At 48.3% G+C, this 12,166-nt stretch overlaps 2 protein-coding genes across 2 annotated transcripts; both read right to left on the reverse strand.

Moving 5' to 3' along the window:
* Positions 1-531: 531 nt before the first annotated feature.
* On the reverse strand, positions 532-1,464 carry LOC140265085 (olfactory receptor 14J1-like). The gene has a single exon (XM_072360965.1). The coding sequence runs from the start codon at positions 1,462-1,464 to the stop codon at positions 532-534; it is 933 nt and encodes a 310-aa protein (XP_072217066.1).
* Positions 1,465-8,397: 6,933 nt separating this feature from the next.
* On the reverse strand, positions 8,398-9,363 carry LOC140265086 (olfactory receptor 14J1-like). The gene has a single exon (XM_072360966.1). It carries the CDS (start codon positions 9,361-9,363, stop codon positions 8,398-8,400), a length of 966 nt encoding a protein of 321 aa, XP_072217067.1.
* Positions 9,364-12,166: the final 2,803 nt, after the last annotated feature.

Consider the following 12,166-nt stretch of genomic DNA (forward strand, 5'->3'; position numbering starts at 1 on the left):
ACTGCGCTGAAGGGGCTCTCTTGTTATGGCAGTGCCAGCAAGGAGACCAGCTCTGACACAGCCGTTCATATTGCCAGCTACTGACTGCAGCCGCGGAGTGCTGCTGTAGAGACAACAGGACTGTTGTGAGACACACAAGACCTTCAGGCCAGCACAAATGAGAGGACTTATTAAGATCACTGTGACTGTGTAAAGAGAGCAGGAATTAAAAGTGCACGTTGTGCTGCTGTCTGTGGCTGTAACTCAACCAGACCCAGACAAAGTAGGAAGAGAGAAGAGATAAGGAAAAGTCCATTTTGAAAGTGTTTTAAGGAATCTTATAAACTATTCAGGGAATCAGGTTCCATGTTTGCATGAAATCTTGGAGTGAGAAAATGGAAAATATGTGGGAAAGAAGTGAAATAAAATTTTATTTATAAGTTCAATAACAATTCTTTGCGGATTTCTATATAACACACATTCAAACAATCAATGATGCATAAAAAATGAAGAACCATCACTGGGAAACCTGAGACAAAGATGTGCACGTTATTATAACTGGAATGATGCGTACTGCAACACCTTTCTGAGAGCATGCTTGATCTCCCTGTTCCTCATGCTGTAGATAATAGGGTTCAGTGTTGGAGGAACCACTGCATACAGAAGTGCCACTGTCAGATCCAGGAGTGGGGAGGAAATGGAGGGGGTCTTCAGGCAGGCAATAGAGGCAGTGCTGACAAGCAGTGAGAGCACGACCAAATGAGGGAGGCACGTGGAGAAGGCTTTGTGCCATCCCTGCTCAGAAGGCATCCTCAGCACGGCCATGAAGATCTGCACATAGGACACAACTATGAAAACAAAGCAACCAAAGACTAAACTGAAACTTAAAATGATAAGCACAACTTCCTTGAGGTAGGAGGCTGAGCAGGAGAGCTTGAGGATCTGTGGGATTTCACAGAAAAACTGGTTGACAACATTGCCTTGGCAGAGAGGCAGTGAAAACGTACTGGCAGTGTGCAGCAAAGAATAGAGAAGCCCAGTGCCCCAGGCAGCTGCTGCCATGGTGGCACAAGCTCTGCTGTCCATCAAGGTCCCGTAGTGCAGGGGCTTGCAGATGGCAACATAGCGGTCATAGGACATGATGGTGAGAAGGGAATACTCTGCTGAGATGAAGAATGCAAAAAAAAAGATCTGTGCAGCACATCCTGCGTAGGAGATGGCCCTGGTGTCCCAGAGGGCGTTGGCCATGGCTTTGGGGAGAGTGGTGGAGATGCAGCCCAGGTCGAGGAGGGCCAGGTTGAGCAGGAAGAAGTACATGGGGGTGTGCAGGCGGCGGTCGCAGGCTACGGCTGTGCTGATGAGGCCGTTGCCCAGGAGGGCAGCCAGGTAGATGCCCAGCAAGAGCCAGAAGTGCAGGAGCTGCAGCTGCCGCGTGTCTGCCAACGGCAGCAGGAGGAACTCGCTGATGGAGCTGCTGTTGGGCATCTGCTGTTCCTGGGCTTGGAGTCCTGCTCAGAGTGCAGAAGATAATGACAAAATCAGACCATTCTCAAAGACAGTCCTTCTGCTGTACTGTGAAATGGTTTCCTTTCTCTTTAGAAAATGTTCATTTAAGTCCAGATCTTGAATTTTTTTTTTCATGAGCTTCACCATCCCTAAAGAAGTAGAAGATTAAGGAGATCTTACTTTTTTTCTCATTTCATAATCCTATCCCAGCCTCCTGAATATTTTCCTCTCAGGAGCTGTTTACACATCTCATATCTTTACTCCAACTGGTCTTAGAGCCCCCAACTCCAGCCTCTTTGCACTTCAGTTTGTCTTAGACAAATCTACTGGTTTGCAGGATAAGAGCTCTATTAAAGTCTGCGGAAAACAATAAAAACATAAACGGATTCTGTCCTATTAGAAATGAGAGGCTGAAAGCGCAACCTCTGTGACTGTTCTCAAAACAATGGATCGATTGAAGAAATAGTTGGGAGTCTTACAGTTCTGCTCTAATTTGAAAGCCTTTTAGATTTCTGCCCCCAGTCCTTTCTGCCTTCCCTCACAACAGGAAATGAAAAATCTCTGCCTTGTCTCTCGTCTTGCAAAGGGTCCTTAGAAACATCCTCTTGTGCAGTGGAGCTGTGATCCCCTTCCCCAGGCAGCAGCTGTGGCAGCAGAATCCCTGCCGGGGGGCTCCTTCTTCCCACACGCCTCCCCCTGCACAGCAGGGACCCTGCTCTGCAGGACAGCTCTGGGCACTTGCCTGCAGCCCCATATGCACAGGCTGAAGCCGTGCTGGGACATGCAGCCCTCAGGGCTGTGCTCTGATGCTGCAGAACAGAAACACTCCGCTGGAGCAGAAGTCTTTTTCATAGTGAAGAAACACGCAGTGCCTGCAGCCAGATCTGCTATGGGATGTCCCTGATTAAGTTAACCCTCCATGAATAGCATCTGCATGGTCTGCAGTGAGACTTACCGTGTTGAGATCTGTGTGCAATGCTCCTGCAGTGAGCTCACATCCCGCTCTCACCGTTCACATCCTGCAAGCTCTCTCCCCTTTCTCTCCTCTCCTTCTGTCACCTGCAGGCTGTGCTGTGCACAAGAGCTGCTCCTGGGCACAGCTCTATCTCTGCAACGCTGCCCATTTGTATGAGCTCCCTGTGTCCCAGGAGCCCAGCCCAGCCCAGCAGATTAGGATGGCATTTTCATTCTTCCCACTCCTCTCCCCTGAGATATCGCTGGGTCCTCATGGCCAACAGCTCCTGAAAGAAAACAGCATCATGACTGTGTCTAACTCATTTCTTGTACAAATATTCCCAGTGAAAGACAAACCTCAGTGAAAGCGACATGGACATGGCATGCAGTTGATCACTGTGTTTTACTGTTCATTCAATTGCAACAACTTTCCTGCTGTTTGTTGGCCAAAAAAAAAAAAAAAAAAAAAAAAAAAGAGAAATCTTTCCTTTTCCATGTGCAGCTGGTTTTCTGTGGAAAGCTAGTGGGAGTTGGTGTAAAGGAGTTTTAACACTGAGCGGGTGAATGCAGAGGAGAAGAGTGATGTGAAGAAAAGTGATGCAAGTCCCATGGGGCCAGTGTGAGCAGAAATTAGTTGGGGAGGTTGAAGAGGACATTTGTCCACACAGTAACACAACAGAACTCATTGGGAACATTCCGGATTGATACCAGTTGCACAGTGCTGCTTTCATGTTTTGTTTAAACTCAAATATAAATAAATAAACAATAAACGCCTGCCGGCTTCGGACACTTTAAGCTCTCTCCAGATACATCTCCATTTTGCTGAACAAGTTCTGAAAACCTGAAGGGAATGACAGGAAGGCACAAGGCTTAGGAGGCTCTTTAGGTGTTAAGGAGCCCCAGGCGGCATTTGATGCCGAGTCCATCAACCTCCAGTGCAGAGAGAAGTTTGCACAAAGTGCTCAACAAGACAAAGTCAGAAGTAACAGTGAAGTTACTTGTAGTATTAATGGGCCCACTGAGGGACATTAACAAGCCAGTTTCCCAAGGGACTTGTTAGAGCAGATAATTGGAAGCCATGACTGCAGACAGGCAAAGGCACTGGCATGGTGGCTCTGATGCTGAGAAACTCCCCCTTTGTCTTATGAAGCAGAAAGGCCAAACCTTGATCTCCAGACATTGGCAGGGAGATCCTGTCCCTCATGTTGGCTCAGGGCCCTTCCTGGGGCAGTGGATGGAGAACTGTATGATGTCAAATGAAAGACAGAAGGACAGATGATCCCAGGCTCTGCATGGGGTGCAAGGACACTGTGAGGTTCATGTCCCATGTGTGCCCTGTGTCTCATCACAGGATGTGGGATGTAAGAAAGGCCCAATCTGATCATGTAGTCAATCCCAATGAAACTCTGAACTTCAGATTTCTCATTTCCAGTGCCCTCCTTTGCACACCCTCCCATAGTTTGATGTTCTTTGCATTCTGCGGTGCCCAGAAGTGCACCCAGTGCTCCAGGTGAGGCTGCAGCAATGCAGAGCAGACAGGAACTATCCTTTCTGTTACCCACCTAGCAATAACTTGTTTCCTGCGCTCTGTGGGACCGCTGGCCTTCCTGGCTGCCTGGACACACTGCTGACTCGCATTCAATTTGATGCTGACCAGGTCCCCCAATCCTTTTCAGTCATACTGCTCTCCAGTGTCCCATATCCAGTCAGTGTGTATGTCCAGGGTTGCCCCTACCCAGGTGCACAATCAGGCTCCTGTTATACTTTATGCACTTGGTGCATAGTACCAACTGGTACCCACTTCTCTGACTTGTTCACATGTCTCTGCAAGACCTCTCCACCCTCAGTGGAGGCAACAATGCCTCCAACCAGCAAACTTGCTCAGAACATCTTCTAGTCCTGCATGCAGGTCATCCACAAATACATGAAAGAGTAGTGGCCCTAAAATGGAGCCCTGGGAACTCTGATAGTGACCATCTACCAGCCCAATGGAATCCATTGACTATAATCCTTTGGGCCTGACTTATCGGCCAACTGCTCACTGACCACATCCTGTTTCTGTCTAACCGTATGCTGGACATTCTGTCCAGGAGGGTGCTGTGAGAAAGAGTATCAGAAGGTCTACTGAAATCCTCAAGGATAACATCAACTGGCTTCCCTTGGTCAGCTAAGTGGGTAACCTTGTCAGAAATGGACCATAATTAAACAGGACCTTCCATTCAGAAACCTGTGTTGGCTGTGACCAATGACAGAATTGTCCTTCAGCTGTTTTTCAGTCACTCCCACCATCACTGTCTCCATAATTTTACCAGGCACTGGAGTGAGACTGACAGGTCCATAATTGCCCGTGCCATCTTTCTCGCTCTTCCTTACAATGAGACAACATTTGCCAGCTTCCTGTCAACTGGCATGACCCCAGACTTATGTAGATGCCATTGAAATGAGAGCCCAGAGCAAACTATGGTGTCATCAGCGAACAAACGTAGATGTGCCATAGCTTTGCAATGCCTTGAACTCCAGAGTATGCCACAGATGGAGCAGAGAGGAAGATCTGCCTCTTTTGTTGTGAGCTCATCCATTTGGTTATGGTTATCAGAATATCACTATATGCTCCATCCGGAGGATTTATCCTCCACTGAACACTGCAGGAGAGCCAGTGTCACTCCAGTCTTCAAAAAGGGCAAGGAGAAAGATCAAGGTAATTTCAGGCTAGGCAGCCTCTGTTCCTTGAAAGGTGATGGAACAGCTTGTGCTGGATGCCATCTCCAGGCAGTTGGAAGAAATGGAGGATATCAGGAGTAGTCAGCATGGGTCCACCAAGGGGAGGTCATGCTCGACCAACCTGGTAGCCTTCTATGACGTTTACCATGGCTGAGTGGATGGGGCGAGAGCAGTGGATGTCATCTACCTTGATTTCAGCAAGGCATTTGATACTGTTCCCCATGACATCCATATAAGAAAGCTGAGGAAGTGTGGGATAGATGAGTGGAAAGTGAGGTGGGTTGAGAACTGTCTGACTGGCAGAACACAGAGGGTTGTCACTGGCAGTGCAGAGTCCAATTGGTGACCTGTAAGTAGTGGTGTTCCCCAAGGGTCGGTGCTGGGTACGGTCTCGTTCAACATCTTTATCAGTGAACTTGACAAGGGGATAATGGCCACCCTCAGCAAGTTTGCTGATGATATGAAATTGGATAGATTGGCTGACACGCCTGTAGGCTGTGCTGCCATTCACCATGACCTGGACAGGCAGGAAAGCTGGGCGTTAAGAAACCAGATGAGGTTTAACTAAAGCCACTGTAGAGTCTTGCACCTATGGAGGAATAATTGCATGCACCAGCACAGGTTGGGGGATGAGTTGCTGGAGAGGAGCTCAGCAGAGACTGACCTGAGTATCCTTCTGGACGACAGGTTGGCTATGAGCCAGCAGTGTGCCCTCGTGGCCAGAAAGGCCAATGGCATTCTGGGGTGCATGAAAAAGAGCGTGGCCAGCAGGTCGAGGGAGGTGATCCTCCCCCTCTTCTCTTCCCTGGTAAGGCCTCATCTGGAATACTGTGTCCAGTTCTGGACTCCCCAGTACAAAAAAGACAGGGATCTCTTGGAAGGAGGTTCACAAAGATGGTGAAGGGCCTGGTGCATCTCCCCTATGACGAAAGGCTAAGTGAGCTGGGTCTGTTTAGCCTTGAGAAAAGAAGACTGAGAGGGGACCTGATCCAGGTCTATAAATATCTGTGGTGTGGAGTCAAAGTGGAGAGACCAGGCTCTTTTCAGCAGTGTGTGGAGACAGGACATGGGGAAATGGCCAGAAACTCAATCATAGGATGTTCTACATGAATATGTGTAAGAACTTCATTATGTTAATGGTGACGGAGCACTGGAACAGGCTGCTCCAGGGTGTTGTGGCGTCTTCTTCTCTGGAGATACTCAAGACCCACCTGGATGCCTAGTGTGAGCCTACCTGGTGTAGGAAACCTGCTGTGGCAGAGGGGATTGAACTCCATGTTATCTGGAGGGCCCTTCCAACTCCGGTGATTCTGTGATTCTGTGTTTCTGTGAGTAATGGGCACCTGAGACTGTAGAGTTGTTTACCTGACCTCATGGATGAGTTTAGCAGAAGAAGAGACAGTTCTTGATGTATTCCCCATCTACTACAAATTCCAGAGCTTAGGGCATTCCACTGCTGTGACTGACTTGCAAAAATAAACTCTATAGTCCAGAGATTGGTTATAAAGCAGTGTCACAGTTTACTTTGATTTACCTGTGGTCGTGATAGGGGGTAGTTGCCCCGTAGAGCCCCCGGCCCAAAAATAGAAGGGAAAAGGAGAATGGGAAAAGAGAACAGCGGCGACAATCTAAGGAGGAAAACTTATTTTACTAAATATGATATCGGAATACAAGATAACACAATATAATACAATATGATTGAGGTAAATAAATTGAACAAAACAGAGAGAGAGTGCCCGAAAAATGAGAGGCCTACTGTGAACTCTAGGCGACACGGCTGGAACACTTCCCACTCTCTGAGAGTTCGAGAGAGAGAGAGCTCCAGCCTGGGAGCGAGATTATCGATGTCCTCCTCCCATGACTTAGCTCTGGCCGCTATGTCCTCTGGGATACGTAGATTTCTTCTGAGAGCTGAGTATTCGGGACATTGTTATTCCACAGAATTGGAGTATGAACCTTTTAATGATCCATACTGCACATGATGTTATGGTGTGGAATATTGACAGCAACATTACAAAACCATGACAACAGGGGCAACTGACACTGATACTGCTGCCTCCTGTGATTGACCAAGATCGATTTGGAGGTTTCCCCTTTTAGTTTGGGTCTCAGTTTGGAAACTCTATCTCTCCACAGTAGTATTATATAGAGTTGGGTAAGCCCAAGCTAAGCCCCAGATAAGCCATTCCTCCTCAGATCTTTCTGAGCTGCACCATCCCTTACTCAGTTACTTTCTTCATTTCTCAGGGTCCCACGGCTGTTCAAAAGTAAAATCCCATGACACTGGGTGTCCGCACACTTCTAAGCTCTCTCCTAAACCTCTCCATATTCTGCACCAATCAGCATTCTCCGGTTTTGGGGAAGGCTTCCCCCACAGAATGTAAATTACAGTTTCAAGGAACGCATTCAGAGGGACTGACAGCATGGTACCTAAGTTGGCACCCTGAGCATGCATAAGGAACTGGGATGAGCACCTGGAGACCAGTCCAAACACTGTATTGTCAGTTACATGAACTAGGATGGACAGGAACTACGCAGGTATCTCTATCATGCCCTTAATTGATTATAGGTATGTGCAACTCTGACACAGAACATGAGGAACCAGAGTCAGAGAGCGGCTGGAATCCGGTCCAGAGTCCCACCCTGCTTCCTCTTCATGCCAAGTCCTCCAGGGATGCCGAACCTGCGCCCCCACGCCCCAGAAACCCAAAATGCCCCAAACAGTGGTAACACAGAAAGAGGATATTGAATCTTTAAGTGCCACTGTTCTGCACAATGTTCTGTTGCGGAATACTGACAACAGAAATCACAAAACCACAACACAGAGGCACTGACAGACGTGAACCTGAAAGCACAGACCCCAGCCAGGAGCCCAGGGATGGCCCATCAGCTGTTGCAGGCTGAAGTCACCGCAAAGTCTGATGAACAGCCGTGTGCTTCCTGCTGGACTGTGGGTTTCTGAGATCATCTCACCCCGATAGCTCCAGAAATGTCTCACAAGAAGGAGAACAGACAGAGTCACTGTATGTCCTTTATTCTGTTAAGGTACACAGAGAGCCTGGTTCATTATGTACAGTGCGTCTGGGCTACTACAAAGTTACAAGTTAATGAGGAATTGGTTTGAGTAATGATGTTTCAGTGAAAAACATAACAGTATTAAAATAACAATAATAATAAATTACAGTTACAAAAGTTGATCAAAACAAAACAAAGAGTTTGCATCAGTAAAAAGCTGCATTATATGTCATGAATTCCAAATGATGGGCAGTCGAATGTTTGTGAAACACATTTGTTAATCACTTTCCTCACTGCATCCTTTACTTCCTGGTTCCTCATGCTGTAGATAATAGGGTTCAGTGTTGGAGGTACCATGGAGTACAGAAGTGCCACCATCAGGTCCATGGATGAGGAGGAAACAGATGGGGGCTTCAGGTATGCAAAAAAGCCAGAACTGAGAAATAGGGAGACCACAGCCAGGTGAGGGAGGCACGTGGAGAAGGCTTTGTGCCGTCCCTGCTCAGAGGGCATCCTCAGCACGGCCATGAAGATCTGCACATAGGACACCACTATGAAAACAAAGCAGCCAAAGCCTAAACTGGCATTAAAAATGATAACCACAAGTTCCCTGAGGTAGTAGCCAGAGCAGGAGAGCATGAGGATTTGGGGAATTTCACAGAAAAACTGGTTGACAACATTGCCTTGGCAGAGAGGCAGTGAAAACGTACTGGCAGTGTGCAGCAGGGAATTGAGAACCCCAGCGCCCCAGGCAGCTGCTGCCATGGTGGCACAAGCTCTGCTGTCCATCAAGGTCCCGTAGTGCAGGGGCTTGCAGATGGCAACGTAGCGGTCATAGGACATGATGGTGAGAAGGGAAAACTCTGCTGACATGAGGAAAAGAAAGTAAAAGAGCTGTGCAGCAATTCCTGCGTAGGAGATGGCCCTGGTGTCCCAGAGGGCGTTGGCCATGGCTTTGGGGAGAGTGGTGGAGATGCAGCCCAGGTCGAGGAGGGCCAGGTTGAGCAGGAAGAAGTACATGGGGGTGTGCAGGCGGCGGTCGCAGGCTACGGCTGTGCTGATGAGGCCGTTGCCCAGGAGGGCAGCCAGGTAGATGCCCAGCAAGAGCCAGAAGTGCAGGAGCTGCAGCTGCCGCGTGTCTGCCAACGGCAGCAGGAGGAACTCGCTGATGGAGCTGCTGTTGGGCATCTGCTGTTCCTGGGCTTGGAGTCCTGCTCAGAGTGCAGAAGATAATGACAAGTCCAGACCATTCTCAGAGACACTCCTACTACTATACTGTGAAATGCTTTTGTTCTTCTATGTCAGTGTTCATTTAGCACCATTCCTTGAATTTAATTTCATGAAGTTCAACATCCTATAAGCAGAAGAAGCATAAGGAGTTTTTACCTTCCTCTCATTTTCTAATCTTATCCCATCTCCCTGGATTTTTTCATCTGTTTCATGTCTCATATCTTTACCCTCACTGCTCTTAAAGCCCTCAAGCCCAACCACTGTGCCCTCCACTTTCTGTTCAGGAAACCTGCCTATTTGCAATATTAGTGCATTATTCTTATCAACAAAAAATGATAATTTCAACTACTTCCACCCTTTATAAGGTTCCTCTCCCTGAAAGGAGAGGATGAAAACACATCACGTGTGACAGTTCACAAAACAAACAGCCCCCTTCAGATTTCTGCTTCCAATCCTTTTCCATTTCTTAACTAAAAAAAAAAAAAAAAAAAAAAAAGAAAAAGAAAATTCCTACCTTGGGTCGTGGCTTACCAAGGCGGCTCCTTGTTCAAGTTGAGTGCTGATCCTGACAAGCCACAATGTCCCATACCCAGCACACAGCCCCTGGGTCACAGCAGGGACCCTGCTCTGAGCATCCACCTGCAGTCCTGGCTGCAACACCTGCAGCCGTGCTGGGACACGCAGCCCTCAGGGCTGTGCTCTGACACTGCAGCACAGAAGCCCTCAGCTCAAGCAGAAGGCTTTTTCCACAGTAAAGAAACACTCAGTGCCTGCAGCCTGATCTGCAACAAAATGTCCCAGTTTAGATAACCCTCTATGAAAAGCAGCTCATGGTCTGCAGTGAGGCTTACCGTGTCATGATCTGTCAGCAATGCTCCTGCAATGAGCTCACAGACTGCTCACACCGTACACATCCTGCAAGCTCTCTCCCCTTTCTCTCCTCTCCTTCTCTCAGCTGCAGGCTGTGCTGTGCACAAGAGCTGCTCCTGGGCACAGCTGTCTCTCTGCAGCACTGCCCACTTGTATGAGCTCCCTGTGTCCCAGGAGCCCGGCCCAGCTCAGCAGCAGAGGATGTCATCTTTATCCTTCCCACTCGTCTCCCCTGACATGTCCCTGGCTCTTCTTGGCCAACAACTCCTGAAAGACAACAGCATCATGACTGTGCTTTGAAATCTGATGAATTAAACACCTGATGTCTAGTGGTCAGTGAAAAATTCCAGACACATGAGGAGTCCTACCAGAGGTAGTTTGATGAAACAATAAGGGAACACAGACAAGAACAGAGAGGGGTGGAATTGCCCTGTGCAGGACAGTGATCCAGCTGAGTTACTGCAGACATCTCAACCCTAAAGGGAAACCTCGTGGCTGAAATGGGATTCAGATCCCCATGGACACACAGGAGCTGGGATTCCTCTGGTTCTGTTCAGAAGTGCACAAGGAGTTGCCTGCATGTGAGCTCCTGCTCTGAGTCCTCAGTCCTTCAGCAGGGCGGCAGTTGCTCACACACATACACTGGGTGATGCCCAAGGTGTCTGGGCTGCTCCTTGATGTGTGACAGAGTTGTAAACCATGTGGGAAATTCCTGAGATAGAAACCTCATTCCTGAGCATCAGCTGAGGGCCAGAGAGGGGAAAGAAGTATTTTTGGTCAGCGTAAATGACCTCAAAGTGCCTTTGTCACCCATCTCCCCAGAGTATGCAGAGTTACTCAGCTAACTAAATGGATGAGCTCACAAAAGAAGAGCCAGATCTTTCTCTGTTCTCCATCTGCTGCATATTCCAGAGCTCAAGGCAACACAAAGCTAACATATGTTGTTATTCATCAACAGACATAACCTCAGTTTTCTGTGGGCTCTCAGGTGAATGACATCGGAATCAGCCTCGTGTTGTGCCACTTCTCTGGGCTGTCCCACACACATGCAGCTACAAATGCAGCACAGGGCCTTCAGGAAAGCCATGCCCTAGGAGTGTCCTTGCTGCTACATCAACTCCTAGACCCACAGTGGGACTAATGCCTGTGTGCCACCTTCTGCACATTAATACCATAGATGAGCTATCCAGTCAGGCTATGTCCAGTGATGCTTTCCAATCAGGATGTTTACTTCTGTGGGTTTTGCACTAATGAGAGCATCAACACATGATGAGCCAGAAATATTTGTAGAGCTGCAGGCCTGAGCTCTTGTTTGGGCCACAGAGACACAGTTAAATGGCTTCCACATCTGCACTGTAGCAGAAGGGGGATACCAAGTCTTTACAATGGATGGGCACAGAGAAAAGGAAGGGAGACTGTCGTCTGTGAGAGTGCACTGAGCTCTGCCTGGGGATGGCAGAGCAGCCAGGTCAGAGCTAATGGAAATGGCAAACAGAGGAGACCAACAGTGCCTGTTCCCGGCTTCCTGATCAGGGAGAGTAAATGGAAGGTGCACTCTGCAAACAGATGGGATCCTGATGTTGTCCGGCCCTTGTACCCTTTAGGGGCCTTTTTCACTCCAGTATTTGCTGTAGGGACAGCACAGCAGGGCATGTGCCATCCAGGAGATCCGAGGAGAGCACAGATGGCAGCTTCTTGACCAAGCCATGGTGGAACCAAAGAGGAGAGGTGCTCTGCTGGATCTCATACTCTCCGGCAAGGAAGGTCTGGGGGTAATTGTGAAGGTCAAAGGGGCATCAGGCCATCAGCAAGACGCATATGGATGTATTTCTATCAATTAATTAATTAATTAGTTTTGAGGCTATAAGCTTAAATGATGATCATAAATGTC

Source organism: Excalfactoria chinensis, unplaced genomic scaffold, assembly GCF_039878825.1.
Source record: "Excalfactoria chinensis isolate bCotChi1 unplaced genomic scaffold, bCotChi1.hap2 Scaffold_68, whole genome shotgun sequence".
Lineage (NCBI taxonomy): Eukaryota > Metazoa > Chordata > Aves > Galliformes > Phasianidae > Excalfactoria > Excalfactoria chinensis.